The sequence below is a fragment of the Mytilus trossulus genome, chromosome 14 (genome assembly GCF_036588685.1).
Source record: "Mytilus trossulus isolate FHL-02 chromosome 14, PNRI_Mtr1.1.1.hap1, whole genome shotgun sequence".
Classification (NCBI taxonomy): domain Eukaryota; kingdom Metazoa; phylum Mollusca; class Bivalvia; order Mytilida; family Mytilidae; genus Mytilus; species Mytilus trossulus.
In genome coordinates, this window is record NC_086386.1 from 57,102,413 (window position 1) to 57,125,527 (window position 23,115).

The 23,115-nt window shown below is 32.4% G+C and overlaps 1 protein-coding gene across 1 annotated transcript; it reads left to right on the forward strand.

The window, feature by feature from the left end:
• Positions 1-187: 187 nt before the first annotated feature.
• On the forward strand, positions 188-21,367 carry LOC134697908 (uncharacterized). Its single transcript, XM_063560195.1, has 3 exons — positions 188-1,112; positions 19,446-19,942; positions 21,248-21,367. The coding sequence occupies exons 1-3, from the start codon at positions 188-190 to the stop codon at positions 21,365-21,367; spliced, it is 1,542 nt and encodes a 513-aa protein (XP_063416265.1).
• The last annotated feature ends 1,748 nt before the right edge of the window (positions 21,368-23,115 follow it).

Consider the following 23,115-nt stretch of genomic DNA (forward strand, 5'->3'; position numbering starts at 1 on the left):
TTTCTTCTAACCGGGTGTATCACTATCACTTCTGAATTTTCAACCTATCTTTTGAAATGGTTAAAAAAATTACTATAAAGAGTCGGTGAAGATTGTTTTTCATACCCTTTGGCGCAATAGCTGATCTATTTCATGTTTTTTTTCAGACTCAGAATCAAAAACCATATCATTAGCACTGTATCGTTATATGTGTCAGAACATAGTTGGATCAGAGACTCATGTTAACTCAATGAGACTGATGCATACTGTCAAGGATAATGTAAGCAGCAATACCAAGGTAACCGTTATCACAAGTGGAAGTTTTGGAGAAGGACTAGAGTTGAGAGGAAGTGATTTGGATGTAATGTATGTAACTAAATCGATAGAGGTTTTTGAAGACTTTAAAACGGCTTACACTACAGTTTATTTATGTTTGGAAATGGAAACAGATGATGTGAAACCTGGTTTCACTCAGTTGCTAATAGAGCAAATCCATACTCAATTTCCATGTAAACACTGTGAGGAACATAATGGGAAACACTATTTCTCGGGCACATCATTTAAACAAGAAATCATGGAGAATACAGATACTATAGTTCATGGGCCATGTGTATCTGACAAAGAAGGAAAGTGGGACCAAGCCATGTGCTTACATTGTAGAACATGGATATCACAAGCATCACAGTGGATAACAAGATCAAATAACTCATGGCCAAGTTATAGTGTCAAACAAAGTATTATAAAACATGGAGTACTTTTTGTACCAATCGGAGTTAAAGGATCGCCAAAAGAGGATATAGAATGGCGAATTTCTTTTTCTGTTGGTGAAAAATTTCTAATTAATACTTTTACACATACTCAATTGATTTGTTATGCCCTACTGAAAATCCTTTTGAAAGATGTAATAGCAACCTACGCCGAATGTGAAAATTTACTCTGTTCATATTTCTTGAAAACAATTATTTTCTGGGTTTCTGAAGAATTACCACAATCAATATGGAAACCAGAAAATCTAATACATTGTTTCATGCGATGTTTTAGCAGACTGATTTATTCTGTTGACTATTCAATTTGTTTACATTACTTCATACCAGAAAACAACATGTTTGAGGACAAAATACAGGGACACGCTCGTGAAATACTTTTAGGGAAACTTTATACCCTACAGAGTTACGGATGGCGATGCATCTTATTTTCAGATCAATTATGCAACTTTATTGTCTCGAAGTGGAATGCTGACAACGAACCACATACTTTGAATATTATCGAATTATCAAAAACTCTTAATTCAAAATGTATATACCTTGGAAATAGTATGAATAGTTTTAGTTTTCAGGACACTAATACTTACAAAAGAGGAATATATCAGATAGTTTCCATTCTCCGACCATTTTTAAAATACCTATGTACATACTTCATGTCATGGCGGTGTAAAACAGATGTACAGTCTTATTTTCTAAAGTTGTTATGTCATTATCATCTCAATAATGTCAGACAATGTACGGATTGTCTCTATACTTTACAACTTGTTATAGCAGAAAGCTATTTAATTGAAAAATCGAGAATTTTTCATTCTCATGCCTACAATATTCTTGGAATAGCTTTTCAGTTATTAGGAGAGAATAAATCCGCCCAACAAGCATTTACAATGTCAGCAAACTTGATCTCCGGATCAAACATAATCTTCTGTAAAGAGAATGTCAACAATGAACTCGTTCAGTATTCAGTATTCAGTTAAACAACTTTTAAAAGACTGTCAACCATATTTCAACGGAATGTATTTCGATTATTAAAATGGATTTAATGTTTTTGAGATCCGACTTTTTCTTTAAAAATACAAATATTAAAACAATGACCTATGTGTTTAGTTGGATATACAAAACTGCTAATTGTTGTAAGAAACGAGGAAGACAACAAGTATTAGATACAATACAAAGGTAACAATGAAACGGGCCGGTAACAGTCGTTGCCGGATAGTTTGTCTGCACGAGTAGTCAGGTAAAGGTCCAATGCGAAAGCCGAAGACCTTGACCTGACTACAAGTGCAGAAAAACTATTCGGCTGGTTGTAACCGGCCTGTTTCTTTTGTTACTTTTGTTTTTTATCTGACTTGTACGACGTTTCAATAAAGTAATGATACTAAGACTAAACATTTCAGAAAGTTAGATAGAAATAAAGCAGAAAATATAAGTTATAGTATAAACACATTTTCTTTTTCATTTCCCTTCAACCGAAAAAAAATCAGGAATCTAATAATTTGATAAAATAAGAACCATTTCAAGTAAAAGATAAATGTTATACACATTTAAGAATTTTAAAAGTTCAACTTCGTAAAAAAGTAATATATTAAAGAAATATTTTAGTGGTAAGTAAGATAACGTTTGATTTTTATGAATAAAACTGAAAGCTGGGAAGGGGAGCGGGGGGTGGTGGATTGCTAATTCATTTTAAAATAAACAGTCTGTGATCTTTATTTTTGATGAAAAAATGCAAGATGTGCCATTCCATCCCACCATTCCCCCTTAAAAAAATCGTAAAAATCGCGCGTTTGTTGCCAAATACATGAATTAAATATGCAGTGGTGGGGTCCTCAGGGTTGGAACAACCCTTTTTTGACGATCCATGCATTTAAATGGGGATATAAAGTTGGACACCCTCTCCCCTGTTTTGTCCTGAATTTAGACCTGGATCCGCCACTGATATTATATCGATCACAATATAAAGGTCTCAAAAGAATGAATTTCCCTACTTTATTATAGAATGAAATGATTAGGAAAAAAATGAATTTTGTCTCAATATTATGTATATTGAGGCATAAACTTTGATTTTTTTTAAATTCATGCTCGTCTCTAGATCTGCAAGTGTTGATCGGGATTAAACACGCAGTTTACTATCCAAAATCGATGACATAAGTTGAATGATATTCTTCTAGATTTGCTGCTTATTTGGACGTGTATTACATGAACACTTTTTGTTTATAGGATCAATCGTGCATTGGTGAGTTAAAAGGGATTGTATCTTTTGATATTAGATTTGATTTATTTACTTATTTCCTGTCTTATTTTTATTGAAATATACACGTCAGTATCGTCCTTACTTTACTTTCAGCATTGTCAAAAATACTATTCATGTCCATATATTGAAGAAAACATTTATTGACCGAATATGTTTTCATAAAGGTGGCGGTATGTTCTTTTTTGGTATATTAACTATTTATTTTTCAACGCCATCAACATGATCAACCAAATGCTTTTGTTTAAATTAGCACCAGGGGCGGATCCAGCCATTTTAAAAAGGGGGTCCAATTATATGTCCCCATTCAAATGCATTGATCGGCCCAAAAAATGGGGTTCCCACCCCGGGCATCCCCTAGATCCATTTGTGAGCACTATTAAACGGTATTCAGCAGTGGCGGATCCAGCCATTTTAAAAGGGGGTCCAACTATATGCTCCAATTCAAATGAATTAATCGTCAAAAAAGGGGGTCCGACCCCCGGAACCCCCCCCCCCCCCCCCCCGGATCCGTCACTGTTCAGAAAATCGGGAATCATGCTAAACATTAATTTGTAATCTGCTTGACCATAAAATATCTATTTAAGTAGAAAACCATACCCCCACCCCCACTATTGAAGTTAAATGTCTAATCCCTTAGTATATTGATATGAATAGTATTTAACTGGAAATGTCTGAAAAAGATAGTGATGCTAGCATTAATATTTTGTTCAATAAAAAAGACAGGAAATAAGTCGGTGAACCAAAAAGTTCAAATCTAATTGAAAGTCAAAGTGCCCATGAACTCACTGATCATGCACGAGTGATTCTATTCATAAAAGGTGTCCGTTTAACAACTAAAAAGAGTCCGTGTATCGTCTAAAAAGAGTCCGTGTAACACCCGTTAATGCACTGGTTTTTCTATAGCTCTGTGGGGGGCAAAGTCGTACAACTTCTGATAAAAATGTTGGTTTCAGTTCTGTCCATAAAAAAATCAAAGCTGTGCACTAAAATTAACACAATCTCCGTTCAAGTTGATTTGTCGTCAATATATCTCGTAATCTGACGACGAATCAAAAGGACAAATATTATACTTACATTCCGTTCATCTTCAACTAAACTCAGATCCTCGATTTCAGTATATCAAGTATCATAGTTTTGATGTATTTCAAAGAGTCAAGTAAAAATGGTTGATTTGACTTATTAAGCATTGTTCATTTAACAGCGCCAATGATACTTAAATATATTACTGATTTACTCGAATCAATGCTGAAATAAGATTTTATCACGTTTATGCTTAAACATGTGTTGGCTGTTGCATGTAGGCCAATTAAGCAGAAACATCAAAAAATGATTACCTTGTAAAAATGACATTGAATAAGAAAATAAACAAACAAAATGATTTTGATCTAATCACAATAATCATGTGTGTTAGTGAGCCAGAAAAACTAATAGAGATAACAGTGACTACAGTCAATCTGAAACAAGATTTAACAAACGATAGAAATCAGACAGAGCAGAACAGAATGTATTGCTTGAACAATTATAAGTTCTAAAAGTTATATCAAGCTCTGGACTGGGTTGCACAAACGTCTATTAAAGTTAATAGTCTATTAAAAGTACACTTAAATTTAACAGTCTATTACTTGCGTTGCACAAAATTCAATTAACGTTAATAGTCTATTAACTCACTATTAAATTTAATTGAACGAAGGAGCGCTGTTAAGTCCTTAATTGTACATTTAAAATGGATGCAATGCAAGTGCTTGGATTACCTGTACCTCGAAATCAGCCAAAAAAAAATACCGTGACAGTCTTCTCAAATCTATGATTTGTCAAACCGAGAGCTTCACCCTGTAGCCGGTGATATCCCACATTGTATGATTTCGTCACAAAAATATATTGTTTTGTTATTATTAAGATAATAAGAGAAAGAAAAGATAAAAATTGAGAAGTTCTTAAAGCATAAATGAAAATAAAATTGTTATTCTATGATAAACCATATAGTGGAGTGACAAATCAAGAAAAGGGTTTAGCAATATGACAGTTTGGACCGGCATACCTGTCATAAACTGTCATATTGCTAAACCAGTTATCATACTTTCCAAAGACTCTGGTTGGTAAGAGGGTAAAAACGATTTGCTCTTAGGTTTTCTTTAAGGGACCTATGTCAGTAGATTTTCTTCAAGACCTTGTTTGTACACTTGCGGACAAGGGAAAACAGCTTGCAATAACAACTGTGTATGCAACCAACAGAAATCCGCGTATACCAATATTTGTTCATGTGAAGGGGAAGGGTATGATGGTTGTAGAAATTAATTAACTCACCGAGCAATATTGGAAGAAGAGGACGATAAAAACGATGAGTGATGTCAGGTTTTCGAAAGTTGTCATGCCCTTTGTTTGTTAAAATACCCAATACAACCACTCTTTCTAAGGGTTTTATGTGTGCGTTTGTAAGGCAAAGGCACATAAAACCTAAAAAGTTCGTAGAGCTAGAATATACGCTGAAACTTTAGTCCATCATTAAACTCATTTGATTTAATTGCCTTGTGTAATATTTGTGAGTGGCCATAAATATACATCAAAGCAAAATCCAAATTGACTTTGATTCTTTTATAAATGCCGTAAAATTAGGAAATATATATTTAGAAGTACATGCGATGTAATATAAAAATGAATTGAGATTCGGTTGTTCCATCTTCTATTGTGTTGCTAGTCTGAATTCCCTTTAAATGGACATTTTGTGGTTTCAATCTTTTCAAATTAAGTTGAACATTGTTGAAAATGAAGTGTCACAGTTTATTTCATTATCAATTTCTTGTTTAGTAACAATTGAGATATTTTTTTTTAGACTTTTTATAACCTCTTGTGAAATAAATTGACAATAGTGAAAAACACAATCACTAACCATTGACCTGATTTAAAAAAAAAATTGCACCATATTTCAATTCTACGACCAGGCAAAAATTAACGAATAAACATTTCTCTTTCCAAAAAGTCACAATTTAGCCTGCAGATAGGTTGGTCCATTAAAGTTGAAAAATTGTTGGCTTGGTCACTCCACTAATATTCATTATGAGGGGGAGGGGAGTCGGAGGGGTCCTGATCCCGAAATCCCGGGCTTAAAAATATGAAATCCTCAGTGAGGTCCCGAATTCAAATAAATTTAAATCCCGATATCCCGAAATTCGAAAAAAGAATTCCCGGATCCCGAATGATCAATCCCGGAATGCCGAGTTTAAAAACACACGGTTCCGCGTGAATCTATAGGGAAACATGGTTTTATTTTAAATACGGCAAATATCATTGAACTGAAGCCCTTATCCTTGGAAGTCTGCTTTGTTCAAGCTGAACTGTATTTCTTAGTAAAAGATCGTATAAAATCCTCTTTCTCCAAAATTAACAATTTTTAGAAGGCATGGACAAAATCATTGGACATTTGAAGACCTTTCATAACAGGGGACCCTGGTTTCCTGGCCAAATTTCGGACACACCTGGAACATAACTTTCGGGTAAAATCATACATTTAGAAGATTTTCATTTATTAGTTTTTATAAAAGAGGGACGAAAGATACCAAAAGGACAGTCAAACTCATAAATCTAAAACAAACTGACAACGCCATGGCTAAAAATGAAAAAGACAAACAGAAAAACAATAGTACACACGACACAACATAGAAAACTAAAGAATAAACAACACGAACCCCACCAAAAAATATGGGTGATCTCAGGTGCTCCGGAAGGGTACGCAGATCCTGCTCCACGTCATGTGGCACCCGTCGTGTTGCTAATGTGATTACAAATCCGGTAAATAGTCTAATTTGGTATAAGTTATTCAAAGTGGAGCCAAAATTCATAAAATGGGCGGATACACCGGACTGCATCGTACGATAACAATCTCGGGTCAATATTATATTGTCTATGATTTAACCAGTCTTTGCTATGCAATAACAAATAAGGCAGTTTTAAATGGTCCAGCCGTAGTTTTTCTCCGTAAAACTCCACATCCAGCAGATCGATGTTGGTTTCAACATTAAAAATTAATACACATTTTCCCTAAAATAACGTGTATACACGAAGAATGTGTAAATGTAATCTCCTTTGATATTTTGATAAAGAGTGCTTTCTTTCACGTCCGCATTTCTATCAAGTATGGCATGCCAAGTTAACATTTTAATGATTACTACAGATAGAAAACACGAATAACAGATAAGTGCACAATAACATACATTGTTATTCGTAGGACATACAAAGAAACAACGTGATGATTTTGATATATTACACAGTGAATTAATTTAGGTTTTTTTTTTAAATAAAGATGGCGTCCATAATATTTATAACCAATAATACATATCTAACATTTTTTTTTGCAACTGAAAACTGTCATATAAATGAAACGAAACTATCCGACACTTTTGTTTATCTTGGGTATAAACTTCAGACAAATATTTGATAATGACATGGGATAGGGTTAATAATAACATAAACAGTTATTGGACTTTTGGGGATCGCCCAGATATTCCGACACCCCACTGGCCTAACACCCAAATAGTCCGACAAAGGTTAATAACTGCCGTAATAGAAAAAGACTTCATGAGTAGAGCTTAATGAGGGTATGGATGTGGATTTACAGAATAGAGAATAATGAGGGGAGGGGTTAAAGAATAGAGAAAAATGGGGTTCTAAAATAATGGGCAAAAGTATAAAAATAGAGAAAATGGCAAACATTTTAAAGAAGACATATCTACCAACCAACCGTGATAAATTGCCTGAGCCTGCTGCAAGGCAAATGCTACAAGGCAAATTCGCGGCGGTTCATATTCAATACTAGCATGTGCTTTCATTGTCTAGTGGCAATTCAAGTGTCATTGACCTTTGTTCATGCCGGATGGCAACTATTACAGGACCTATCTAATAATTTTTTTTACTGTCAACTGATTGTTCTCGACCTGAACATACATGTCAGTAATATTTGCCACTGGACATTACTCAAAATTGAAATATTGTAAGTACTTTATGATGTGTTACTTGTATTATTATTTTTATGACTATCAGGAGGAATAGGATTAACTGATGGGATCATTCTCTTAAAATCAAAATTATTTATTTCAAAAAAGTTGTTGAATTATTCCATGTCAGACTTTTCGGGGTATCAGACTATCATGGGGTGTCGGACTAATGGGGCGTGGGACTATTGGGTTGTCGGACCAATTGGGTGTCAGACTAATGGGACATCTGAAAAACGGGGCTGCCCCGATTTATGATACTTAATTTCTTCCCTCTTGTTTTTTCCCCGAGAATTTTCAATCCCTTTTAATTTAATGACAACACATGAAATTTCTTGTATCTTGTTTGAAATAAATTAGCGGCTACATATTTTTTCCCTCATGGGAGATTAAAAATTTCTGATTTTACCCCGATTGTGCCAAATACTATAGTAATTTATTCGAGTTCCCAAATCATTTGACCTAAGTGTTGCTGAACAGACGGCCTACTTCGATTCGTCTAACTTGGGTTGGCTCGAGTTATAGAATCAGTGTTAATGAGCAAGTGCACAACCTTCCATAAACGAGGTAAAAAATCGAATTGGATTGAGTCAGGCTCTCAAAATGGGAAGATTATAAATATAGCAGGCTGCAGTTGTTAATTTTCTTTTATATACGTCGACAATAAACTTTATATTTAAATTAGTAACATAAAGGAATTTAAGACTAATGCTTTTTTATTCCCCTATTCCCCTCGTTTTTTCGAGACTTTTATATCTTTATCAATACAACATATGCAATTTCTTGTATTTTGGAATTGGACATGTTTGATATCAATTAAAAGTAGACCTAGGGTTGCATTCAATATATTTGCGGCTACGTAGATGTATGGCTATATGGAATGTGTAGCTAGCCTAGCAGCAACGTAAATATTGATAGCAGCTAGTATAGGCTAGCTACACGTTCAATAGTCATAAATCTACGTAGCACTACATAGCATTATTTAGCTGCTTCGATGTTGAACACAACCCCCTTGAATAATGATGAAATCGCTGAAATCGTGTTTACGTCATGAAAAATTGATAAAAATCGCTTAAATCGTGTTGACGTCATAAGAAAATGATAAAAATCGTGAAAATCATGATGACGTCGTGAAAAATGCTGAAAATTGAGAAAATCGTATGACGTGAAAAAATGATGAAAATTGCAGAATTAAATGATGCTTAATTGACTATCAAAAGTCACTTAATTGTCTATTAGTTAATGGTATCCTTAAAAGTGATTCTTGCAACGCTATTAAATCACTCTATTAACTAATTGTCAGCTTGATATTTAATAGTCTATTAGAAGTTAATAGTCTATTAACTTAATAGACGTTTGTGCAACCCAGTCCTGTGCTTTTAATATTAGTTGAATTAAATTGATTATTATAAGTTATATGGTTCGCTACTGACCCCATATTGATTCATAGAGGGTTAGAAAATCCATAGGGGGTGAGGCCGGAGGCCGAGTCCTCTTTGGATTTTATTCACATTCTATGGATCCGAAGGGGGTCAGTAGTCAACCATATAACGAATTTATCGCACGACGAAACAGAACAACATTAATAGATGACGTCACCATTAACGCGTTATGAACCCCCCATGAAATTTGCTAACCCCATACGGTCTCAAAGGGGGTCACCACGTGAAGGCGTTAAACCAATCACAACGTGTTATTTTTTTTAAATATATTGAGATAACTCAGACAGTGGGAACATGCCTTACCTTTCTGAACACGTAACATCACACTCCTCTGTACCCTTTTAGATGCAGTGTGGTTTGAGTTGAATTCAATATATTAGTTTGATTATGTGTTATGTTTGCATGCTTTCACGTTCATATTTAATTCATAAATCCATTTGCAGACTAAATGTCTGAATACAAAATCTAATAATAAAAATATATATATATATATGGCTAAAAAGTGTGAATGTTACTTATATTCTGATATATATTTTGATGAATAGACATTATATATAAGAGGAAGAACGTGGCTTTATCTTAAATTCAGTTCATGTTTTTGAAGTTGACAAAATGCGTAAATCAATAGCAGGATTAATTTATCTTTAAGTTATATAAACAAATAGATAATAAGTACGGTCAAGGATAACACAAAGAAAGGTAGGTTAAGACATTTGAAGGATTAATCACGTATACACAAAGTGATCGTACAAAATAGCAGGTATTACATTTAACATTTTATTTTCGATGTTTTATAAAAATGTTTAAAGGAAAGCACTCTATATGTATAGTATTGAACGGAAAGTACTTTTCCGAAATCTTTTCATTTTTAATTGAAATAATATGAGAATTGTGAGGAAATATCTAACAATTTCATATACCAAAAAAAAACCACTAAATTGAATCATTGAATTGTCCATTGTTCGTAAAAAAAAACTCAAACCAATCGGTACTTTTTGTTAGCTATTCAACTGCATATGTGTATTAGTGATGTGACAAATCCAAATGGTAGTTTTCATTACATACTACCATACCTAATACAAAATATCAGACAGCTATAACATTTTATGTTTACCATATACCCTTTTGAAACTACAAGCATATTATACGCCTTGAAAAAAATACTTATATAAGATTGTAAGTCGTACTTCGTCAACTGCGACGTTTTAATTTAGTGTACTATGTAATACTTTGATTGACCATGATCAATATTACTAAATTTGAAATAACACATTTATTCATGATTTGTGCTTGCAGTAACGTCCAGGCAATTATGTAATTATATTGCAATAGTTTAAACAATAGAAACCAATCTTATTATAGGAAAACAACAATTGTTTTTATTAAATTGTATCTTTGGAGATTATATTCCGTAATGGGGGGAATTTTAAACGATGTCTTGAAAAATACAAAGCTCGGGTTAAAGTAAATATTCCGTTAGTTCGCCAGTAGAAACCATTGACATTTATAACAGTTAAAGAATATTGTTCATACAACCTAACACATAAAAGGTCTCATTAGGTCTCCATCCGTTGCTGCAAAGTACGACGCTACAAAATGACGATTTTCAAAGTAAAATTTCAAAATATATATACGTGAGTTAATACTAACCTTATGTATAAAACTACATTTTTGTTGTAATTTGATTATATGCAAGATATAATAAAAATGTATCACCTACTATAACCATGTATTTAAACAACTTTTAAAAATTGTGTATATTTGTGTATTTGTCGGCTGCCTTCAAATAAAATTTCTAGATATATTCGTCAAATACGATAGTAAATATTTACATTATGCATAAGAACTACATTTTTTCTGAAATATTTTTGATGGTATTCAAGAAATTAGGAAAACATGTTTCACCCAATACAAACCATGTCATTTAATGAATACCGCTTTTAAAAATTGTGTATAATTGTGTATTTGTCGGCTTCCTTCTCTAATTGTGTTTCTCGTGGTTTTTTTTTTGTACAGATAAAGAAAACATGAATACAAAATTAATAGTTTTGTAATAAATAAAATGTGGTCTAAAATAAAACCTTAAAATTAATCAAAGAATCCTATTTTAGAAATGTCAATGCCGTATGAAATGAGCCATCCCACGGGGATAAAAGTGTGGTGACAAAAGTGTAAAAAGTCGTCTAGATTGCGATTTTAATCTCCCTAAATTACTTACACCTAAAATGGTTTTAACTTAAAGACAAATATGTCTTTTTCATTTTTTTGCCCTGTCGTTAGAATTTCATTCACATTTTTCTAAAAAGTCGTTTTAATGACTAGTAGTATATTGGAGAGTTTCAATTCCACGTTTTTGAAAATGAAAAATGTGTATGGTTGCTTATTTTTAATTGAAATTTTTTTTTCTGACGCTTTTTTCATATGTCAAAATATTCTATTCAGTATTTTCTTTCCTTCTAATCTCTAAAATTTGCTAAGTTTGGACTGTTTAAATTGAGGTAATTTTAATTCCAAATTCAGACACAAACTTTAGTTTCTTCTCCATATTAGTAATACAAATTATCCCATAATATGTTAAGGATATAGTATTTTATAAAACTAATTACTGATAAAAATTTCGAAACCTTAATATGACAAAACCTTGAGAAATCAATAGAAAAAGAATGGAGTAAAAAACTTAATTTTCAACACGCAACCTTATCACTTGCCTTCCGTCACATTTTGTGTATTATTCAATAATTTGCTCTCAACTGAAATACGAAATTACTATCTTTTTTCGCTATTATATACAAATATTTTCAATTAAAGTGCACTAATATATGGAACATACTTTGTTTCCATACGTTTATATTCTGTGTTTTTTGTTATAAAACATCAATTTTGACAGATGATTAAATATTCTATGTCAGAAAAGTCTTATTGTAAAAATCAAAATTATTGACAGATAGTTTCAGTAAATATTCCGTGATATGTACGGCTCGTCTAGTCCGTTCAAACATGCTACTTAAAGTCAAAAGAAAATACAAAAGTCTTAAAATCTTATGCAGTGCTTAATATGCAAAACAAATAAACTTGACTGAATTTTTTAGTCAATTTACCAGTCTCGGGAAGTCGACTTTTTTTTTATCTGCAGTGAATAAAAGATTAGATGAGGTGGACATCAACATTGAAGGTGAATTTGGTTAACTCCTTGCAGGCTGTTTATCATCGTTCATGCTACAAAAGTTACATAAGTAAACATATTGTTCCCCTTTTAGAGCGAGGAAGCTTCTAATCTGATTTTGTAATGACGATATACAGTTATAGGCCTGTTGTCCCTCAGTTTTGGTCGTTTATGCCGCTCTACAATGCAGTCGTTCACCTGGAAGACCTGTATATTTTGTTGCAACAAAACATTATAGAGAGATGAAAAAACCTACGCAAGTTTGAATCAGATGAGCGTATTAGAAATGTTATATCCGTGTCAGAGAAAGTTTCAGTTGAAATAGTTTCTTGTCCATGTTTTAAACTTCAAATTTCAAACAATCTGGCATTACAAAATATTTGCTTAAAACGAAAAAAAAACGAAAAAAATCCAAACCCGTGGAAGCATTAATCTCAGACCATGAGTGAAATGCGTAGAAATATTAAACTATGTATTGTGACGGTTGATGAAAATCAAGATGATTTTACATATAACTTGTTGCACTGGTACACACTTTCCCAGGTTAGAGGCGGCGTTTTGCATTTGCGCCGATCTGCATTTAATTTGTTCCGATTTTTTCTTTCATTCGCGCCGATTTTTTTACAGGTAAATTACAGGTAGACACAGGTGAATAGATAAAGGACGACGGGGGTATGAGTCCAAATGAGATAATAAAATTGAGAATGGAAATGGGGAATGTGCCAATAAGACAACAACCCGACCATAGAAAAAAAAACAGCATAAGGTCTCCAACAGGTCTTCAATGTAGCGAGAAATTCCCGCACCCGGAGGCGTCCTTCAGCTGGCCCCTAAACAAATATGTACTAGTTCACTCTTTATCCCAGTATTTGAAGGCCTACTGGAAACATCTTTAAACTTTTTCCTTGACCGGTGTACCCGTAGTTCCTCAGCCTCGGTCTTTTGATCAACTGCCACATTGTTATGTTCTTTCTGTGTTGAGACAATAGTCGTACCATCAGAATCCGGTGTGACTCTGACTTTACACGGTTTATAGTACATGATTAAGATATGTTTTTTTCAGGACACTGACCTTCCGATATGTATGGATGTCGATGATTATAAAGAATTGACTCTTTGGGTCGTCTAAGTGTACATGGTGTCCATATTTCTATAAAACTTAAGTGAACAACGTTGATAACCAGATTTACCAATATTCCTTCAAGGTATAATAGTACATGTCAAAATATTAAATTATTTTTACCTGTACATCCAATTAGGAGAAAATATAAAATCGGTGCAAATGAAAAAATGAAAGAATGAAAAATTTCAAAATCGGCGCAAATGTCATACGCTCGTTAGAGAAAGGTTGGCGCGCTTTGGAAAAGCGAAACCCCGCCACATTCAGTATGTCTCGGGTTACGAGACTGTAATGAAGTGGTTGTCGTTTGTTTCTACATACTATATTTGTTTTTTTTCTTATTCATTTTTTACATTAATCAGGCCGTTAGATTTTTCGTTTGTTTAATTTTTCATTTCTGGAATTGAAGACCATGCAGTATGAATTTGACTCATGGTTGAAGCCCGTACTGGACCTATATTTGTTAAATTAAATAGCTGTATGCTTTTATAGGGATTTATATTAATATATATTATTGAAACATGTGAAATATTGTGATTGATCAGATGAATATTTCTTTTTGCCAAATATTCGCAAATAAAACAGAGTGTTTCTGTTACTCAATCTTTTGTTTTCATTGTTGTGTTTTGTATTCTGCTGTTTATATGTTGGTCTTTTAACCCATATCGTCGACAGGGTTTCTTTACTTTTAAGTTTAATTCTTTTGATATCTTTCGATTCAGTTTTACAGACTATGATACGCTTCGTCAACAGATATAATTAATAACTCGAGACTACTTTGTAGAATTTCTGAAATTGACATGAAATATTTATCTATCTTTATGGTCATGATACCTTTCGAGATACATGTACACTTTGAAAAAGATTTACCCGGTATCGTACTCAGCATCATGTCTCATTAATTTTCCTTCGTAGATCGTCACGATTTTAATATTTTGGTATGAATTGTGAAGTATACGCGGAAGAAGTTTGTAGATTTATAATTTCAATATTGAAATCGTCTCGTTTGTTAAATATCTGATGCATTACATTTGAGCATTAACTATTCCGGTGCATCTGTGCCAATCTCGTTTCTGTGCTACTATCTTTTTTGCTAATATTGAAGAACTGTGTTTTGAAATTTTTATTCTGTTTGTCTTTACATCTGATTCAGTGGTTTTTTGCTGTCCTGGTCTTGTCTGATTTGTTTTTACTTACCGTCTTGAATTTCGTCACAATACTGAACTTATTTTTTAGTGACAGCAACGTTTTAATTGCAAAACATGTGCACATGAAATACCTCTGTTTTTGAATTTTGTAATGCATATTTAAGTCGCTCTTTTAGTTTCTTAACAACCAAGTACATATATGCAAAACATGAAACAAATTGATGAAAATAACTTTTATTGAGACGTGTATTCTTCTAATCTTTTTTTCATAAATTGATAAATAGTCAAGTTTTACAAAGAATATACAAAACATCTCGTAATACATTATTTAATGAATCCAAAAAAACAAAACCAAACAAAAATGCTAACAAAACAGAAAAAACTTTTTTATGCTTATCTGTTCTTACTACAGTAGTTATACCAGAAGAAGTTTGGTTCTTTAGATAATTTAAATCAACATGTATGTCAAAGCATGAATGTGGAACGCAGCATGAGCAACCAGACGACCATTCGGTTTCCTGTGTTTATATTGTTATGTATCTCAAATAAGAGAGGCGGCATATCCCAAAGAGATAGTCAAAATTATTCGAACGATGACATTGCCAAAATAAATCAGCCAAAGTCTTATAACAATCTATTTAAAAACAATTCATCACAGAAACATAGAAACCGAGTAGCACGAACCCCATAATAACCAGGGATAATCTCATTTGCTTCGGAATGGTAAACACTTACGTTTTTTATTGTTCGAGTGGCCATTTTCTCTATACACTCCCCTCCGTAAAACATTCAGTATGCCTTCGGAAAATACAAATTAATATTATAATTCAAGAAGTTCAATAACGACCGGGAAACAGACTATTTCAATCCTGCCAAGTCAACTCCGAAACACCAAAGTGTCATGATGTGTGCTCAAATTGAAAATACACATAGTGCTGAACAACTTTCACAACAGTATGTTGTGTTGATCTGAAATAGTGTATGCTTTTCTTTCGAATACTGTATTATATGAATATCAAAGGCTTCGAAACGTGAATGCGAACTATTATTTGCTTAAATTACAATTACAATTTTATTGATCAGCAAACTTACGGAATGAAAGACTGACTCTGTAACACTATCATGCGAAGAGAGAAATTTAGGTGTATAAATTGCTGCTCCATTTCTCTTTGCAGGATGAAAAGCAGTTCCAAGCAAAATCTGAATTTTAGGTGAATTCTGCATAACAATACTGAAAACAAACATCTGAATGTAAATCGTTGGAAATTTCAGGTAATTTGAAGTAACTTAGCATCTTTTAACTTTTACCAGCACCACGAATTGACTTAGACTATGTTATAGAAAAGTAATTGTAGACACTGTTTCGTACCACTGTTTCATACCATTTGTGTATTACTATGACATGATTTTACCATACCACTATATGATTTATGCACATTGCAGAACCTGAATATTCATAACATACGTAATAAAAAATATGCAGTTTTATTATGGTAGTTTTATAGTATACTTAGTTTATACCTACACACATATCATCAGCCGACTGAAATGTCTATTTAAGTTTTTTAATTGAACTGCAACATCAACTACCCTATTTTTAAATGTTGTGTCCTTTCTGCAATAGAACATGATCACTGCTATTAAACTGAAAATGTCACATGTATCCATTATCTTATCTTGCGTTCAAGTCAAGATTGAATGCAATTATCTAATAATATTGAGATATTTTAAACTTAGGAACAAATTTTACGTTCCGCTAAATTACAACAATACTCAACTCCGAAAAAAATCAAATTGAAAAAATACCTAATCAGCATGATCAAATGGCAAAATCAAATGATAAAACACATCGAACGAATGGACAACAACTTCCATATTCCTGACTTGGAGCAGGCATTTTCAAATTTAGAAAATGGTGGATTGAACCTCGTTTTAGACCTTAACCTCTCATTTTTACAATACATTTGTTCTTATTTTTATCATCATTTTTGTCTTTATTATCATTTTCCCCCTAATTAGCTGTTCATGTAAAATATAATAACAACCAAAGTGCTAAACAGTTTACAAAAACATTACATCAGTTTTCAAACATTCATAAAGAAAGAGAAAGAATTCAAGCTTGAACAAGTTTGTATTGGAGGGATTGCATACGACGGTTACACAGGGTGAACGAGAATAGCAGAAAGTCTGAAGAGATGTGATAAAGGAGAGGTATATTACAGAATAAAATAGATCGATCGAAACGGGGGGAAAAGTTTTAGAAAAAAAATATGAAAATCATTGAAATTCGGTATTTTCAAAGGGCCGTAGCCAAAACAAAAAGTGCACCACCATATGAATTTTTCTTCACCAATTAATTTTTTACAGTCATATAAACCCAACAATCAGGTTAAGTAAATAAGTTTAATTCTAGAAATTTTTGGTTCCTCAGAGGTGTGGATCATAACTTGCGATTCAATTACAAGATAAAAAAATCTTGATAATAAGTTGATACTATAACCTATATTTAAGTTTGGAGGTGAGAAGAAACATCCAACGTGTATTCCGAGAACAATAATTTGATATTTTGCAGAAAGGGACGGCACTTTTTAAAAACATATACCGGCGTATGGTAATTATAACAGTTAAACAAAAATAATGTGTTCAAATCAGGATAAAATGGAATAATAAGCCAAATTGAATTTATAGAAGTAAGTATGTTCACAAATGTAAACAAAATCCCAGTACAGAACTGCGTTTAATATATAAGCAACCCTTCTCGCCAAATCAGATGGTCATCAGTTTCCAAAATGGCAAAGTGTGATGTTTCAAATTTTTGACTGGATATGTTCTGATTTCATCCTAATGCCTCTCATATTTTGATTTAAATAAAAATCTTTATATATAATGATCATGAACGTGTATAAGTTTGTTTAATTTCTGTATAGGATGTATCGGTGGCTTAGTATTCTAGGTAGTTCTACTACTGTAATCAATAGTCAGTCAACACTAAGATTTTAATTACGAACCCCGCTCGTGCTGGTGCACTCCAATCTTAATTTACCAGGATTGTCAGTTTCACTTTCGAAGTTCGGTGGTTTCCTCCCTGCAAATCGACTTCCTCCATCCATAAAAGCTGGGGGTCCCGAAATTACCAAAAAGTTGCGCTTCAAGCTTAAAAACTTCGACAATTAGTCAATTGATTTCTCTGATTAAAATCTATAATTCCGTCGGACCAATCCACTAAAAAATAAACACTGTTGATAAGATATTGAATTAAAATTAAACAAAAGGAAACTTACCAAATTTACCAGAAATACCCGACTAAACTGTTAACTAAATGGCTGGTGCTTTATTCAACATATAATCTTTAACGTATGTTTGTCATTATCATTATTTTACGAAAGATTCTTTTGATCTTGCTGATTGATTTTTCTTATCAGCGGAGTCGAGTGATATGAAAAATTATCGCTAGAAACTACATGCAAGGGGGCACTTGGCGTGAGCAAATGCAAATAACATTAAATTGTCAACGTCGTCATAGGTAAAATATCGATAAACAGATTATCAGGTCATCTCAAGTCGATTGCACCTACCAGTTTAAGCGAGAAAATCAATCTCGTTGAGATAATCAACGATGATCTATATTTATTTGCTATTGTATTTCAATATAATCAAAGTATTGATTGAGAAACATATAACCTAATCATGAGTTGTCAAATACAGATTTTACAAATAACACCCCTTTAAATTCACAAATACCAGCATTATGTAGTTTGAAAATAAGCTTATACGTAGTACAACTAAGTTTGTTTTCATCTTAGCCATTGTACTCTAAAACGATAACATTCTTTATTTTACTTTAGTTTCTAGAAGAAGCCTTTCTAATTATCCATACACCATAACATTTTGAGTACTCTTGCAAAATTTTAGATGAACTTTTTCAATTACTTCAATGTTTTCAAATCTCTATATTTCAGATCCATTCAATAAGATAGGTTCGATAAGATAATCAAACAATTTAAGTACTTATGGTATAGAAGAGTTAATCACTTTTATAGACCACTAGTTTTAATGACACATGATAAGATAGTCGGTAAGATAAATTCGTTACATAGTGTGCTAGCTATATAGTGACCTAATACGATATATATATGCGGTCAGTAAATTACATATGGGGATTCGAGCTTCCCTCGCACCCCATATGGAATTTACTGACCCCATATATATCGTATTAGGTCATTAGCACAATATGTAACGAATTTATCTCACCGACTATCTTAACATGTGGTATTTAGACAATTTGCCTATAAAAGTCATTAACTGTGAATACCCTTAGTACTTAAATTATTTGAAATCAATCTCGTTAAGATGATCAACGATAATCTATAACTTTTTGCTTTCGTGTTTCAATATCACATACATTGAAACTGATCTTTCCACATAATTGACCGTTTACCTCAAGGGCAAATATTTAACTAATGTAAAACAGACAATGAAATATTAAGGACATTATCTTAACAAATTCATTAAAAGGAGAAAATGTATGTAAATGTTTACATTATATTGTATTTTCTATGATAAATCTATTAAGTAATAGCATGTTTATTTCAGACAGGGAAACAAAAACCAAATCATTAGCTCTGTATCGTTTTATGTGTTTTAACATAGTTGGAATAGAAAATCATGTTAAAACACTAAGACTGATGAATACTGTCAGGGATGTTATGACAAACAACAACCATTATACCACTATCACAAGTGGAAGTTTTGGTGAAGGGTTTGAGCTGAAAGGGAGTGATTTGGATATGATGAGTGAAGCAAAGTTTATTGAGGTTGATACAGATGGAATAAAACCTCGACTCAATCCAAATCTTATATATTTGAGAACAGAAACAGACGACCTTAAACCTGGTTTTACTCAGATGGTGGTAGAACTTACTGATAATCAAAGTTTACTACAATTCTGTGAAAAACTTAATGGAAAATTGTATCTCTCGAGGACATTATTCAAAAAAGGTTTCCTTGGAAATACAATGAATATTTATGGTTCAAAAATCCATGGACCAAGTATATCTGACAAAGACGGAATTAAGTTCTTTGCTTACATTGTAAGACATGCACATTTCAAGCATCAACATGGATAACACGATCAAATAACTCATGGCCTGGTTATAATGTCAAACAACGTATTATAAACCAAGGAGTGCTTTTTGTACCAATCGGAGTAAAAGGATCACCAAAAGAGAATATAGAATGGCGAATTTCTTTTTCTATTGGTGAAAAAAATCGAATAAATACTTTTACACACACTCAATTGATATGTTATGCTCTCCTAAAAATTCTTTTGAAAGATGTGATAGCAACCTACACCAATTGTGAAGATTTACTTTGTTCTTATTTTTTGAAAACAATTATCTTTTGGATATCGGAAGAATTACCACAATCAATATGGAAACCAGAAAATCTTATACCTTGTTTTATGCGATGTCTTAGCAGGCTTATTTATTGTGTTCAGTATTCAGTTTGCTTACATTACTTCATTCCAGAGAACAACATGTTTGAGAACAAAATAGAGGGATGTGCTCGTAGCATACTGTTAGATAAAATTATAAACTGCATAGTTACGGATGGCGATGCTTGTTATTTTCCGATCAATTATCTAACTTTCAGGTATCAATGTGGATGAATCCTATCGAACCACATACATAGCATACTATCGAGTTAGCAAAAACTGTTAATTCAAAATTATCATACTTGGCTAATGATATGCCCAATGTTGTTTTTGAGCAGGACACTACTTTATACAAAGGAGGAATATATCAGATTATTTCCTGTCACCAATCGTCACTAAAATACTTAAAAACATACTTCTTGTCAGTAATATGTGGACAATATGCGCAGTTTATTCAACTGATTAGTTCTAGAAATAGCAATAAACGTCAATACAGACAATACCAATCCTCTCTTTGTACTCTACTGCAAAATATTTATCATGACAGTGTTTCTGGATGGCTGATGTTAGCTTCGTTTTAAAAGTAAAACAATATAGTAATGCTTTACGCATACTCACATATTCTATATCGAAATGTACCCCTGAAAAAGTATGCCGCTTCATTGATATGTCGGGTAGTCGTTTTCGATTTTCTGACTTGAAATTATCCAAGAAAACAAGTATCGTACAATTATGGAAAATAATGCTTATCGATAATCTGACATTTGCAAGAAACTCTCGGCTAAAACCAAATGAACTACAAATGGAAGCGAAACATAAAGTATATTATATTTCCTCTATAGTGTATGCTTATTTTCTAAATATTTTATGTAATTATCATCTCAATAATGTCAGACAATGCCAGGATTGCCTACGAACTTTACAACTTATTATAGATGAAAGCTATTTAATTGAAAATAAGATATTTTTTCATTCTAAATCCTACAAAATTCTCGGTATTGCTTTACAATTACTAGGAGAGAGTGAATCTGACCGACATGCATTTAAGCGGTCAGTTAAAATAGATGCGGATAAAAGATAACGCTTTTGTAAAAAGACTTTCACTTATGAGCTCGATATGAGATGTGTGCATTCAGTTGAATAACTAATAAAAGACTGTCAAACATATATCACAGATAAGTTTTTCACCTCAATCGATTTTTAGATTTTCTAGAATTAATTTTTTTTAAGTACAATTCTTAAAACTAGGAATTATCTTGACTAATTGTTGTAACCATTTGAAAGTTGTTTTTTTTTATCAAGAACAAATAAAACTATTCATAACTTTTTTATGAGAAATATGAAATTTGTTTTTGTGGTGGCAGAAACGATAATAGGACCTGGAATAAGGAGAATATTAAAATATGAGAGAAAGGAGGAAGGGAGAATACTCATCCATATCCCCCTTTTTTTAGTTTATTTGTTAAAAACAAACAAGAACTCCAAAGGATAACTTCGCTTAAAGCAGGACGTAAAGTCTATATAACGAATATTTGTAAAGGGAAACTACAAGAAGTAAATAAACTCATCATAGATACCAGGACTAAATTCATTATATACGCCAGACGCGAGTTTCGTCTACAAAAGACTCATCAGACTCAGTGACGTTCGAATCCAAAAAAGTTTTAAAGACCAAATAAAGTACGAAGTTTAAGAGCATTGAGGACCAAAAGTCCTTAAAGTTTTGCCAAATACAGTTAAGAAAGAAACATTTGCCAGATGTAGAAAAACCTTAGAATTTCTAAAAAAACTAAAATTTATAAACAATAAATTTATAAATACAACCATATCAAAGACAATTCATGTCAGCACAAAAAGTGCTCACTACTGGGCTTGTGATACCCTCTGGAAAATAAATTTCCACCAGCAGTGGCAACGACTCAGTGGTTGTAAATAAACTCATCATATATACCAGGACTAAATTTAGTATTTACGCAAGACGCGCATTTCGTGTACAAAAGACTTATCAGTGACGCTCTAATCAAAAAAATAAATGCGTTCACAAGTGAAAGTAAATTTTAACACTGTTAATAAGAAACTTGTCCTTTAAATATGCAATTTGCTGACGCTAGTAACATATTTATTTGGATGCGTTGTCTTTCTTTTACCTAGCTGGTTGTACTCTAATATATTTTTTTTTGCATGTTCACTTGTTATGTTAATGAATGTGTATGTTTGTCCTTTTAAATATGGGTGTATTAGTTTGTGATTTGAAATATTTGTGTATTTGTTTTTCATTTAAAAACATTAATTTTATTGATGGTTAAAAATAGAAACGAAAGTAGATTTAACACGTAATGGAAATACCAAAATGAATTGTTCACACAAAATTTAAAAGAGTTCTCAATTTGAATATTATCTGAAACATAAATAATTATGCATGTATTCTCGTTTATTATACGATATTGATATAGTAGTGTATAGCTATAATTACCATATCAATGATAAAACTATACAAAACAGCCATAATTGATAAAACGCACAAAGGATCAATATTTAAGCACTTCTAATATTAGTATATTTATCATTTGTTAAAGTTGATAGTTGATTCATAGACAATCATACTAAACATATTATTTTATATAAGTATGTAAGTAGACATGTTTCTTAGGTTACATACCCTCTTCATGTTTTATACTCTGCACTTCAAGGTCACCTATTGCATAATGACAACTACAAGTTAGTAAAGCTTGTAAGAAAACTACGACAAAAAGATATTAAATTTGTCAGTCGAAGATACTACTAATTTGTCGTGCACAGAAATAATGCTGTTCTGTTGTAATTGTTTAT

What these genes read in the sequence shown, in the direction of transcription:
- LOC134697908 (XM_063560195.1), top strand. Translation starts at nt 188, where the DNA reads ATGTGTCAGAACATAGTTGGATCAGAGACTCATGTTAACTCAATGAGA. An exon ending in CAAAATACAGGGACACGCTC is followed by an intron (nt 1,113 to 19,445) that starts GTGAAATACTTT and finishes TGTTTATTTCAG; the next exon opens with ACAGGGAAACAAAAACCAAA. An exon ending in TTAAGTTCTTTGCTTACATT is followed by an intron (nt 19,943 to 21,247) that starts GTAAGACATGCA and finishes ATTGAAAATAAG; the next exon opens with ATATTTTTTCATTCTAAATC.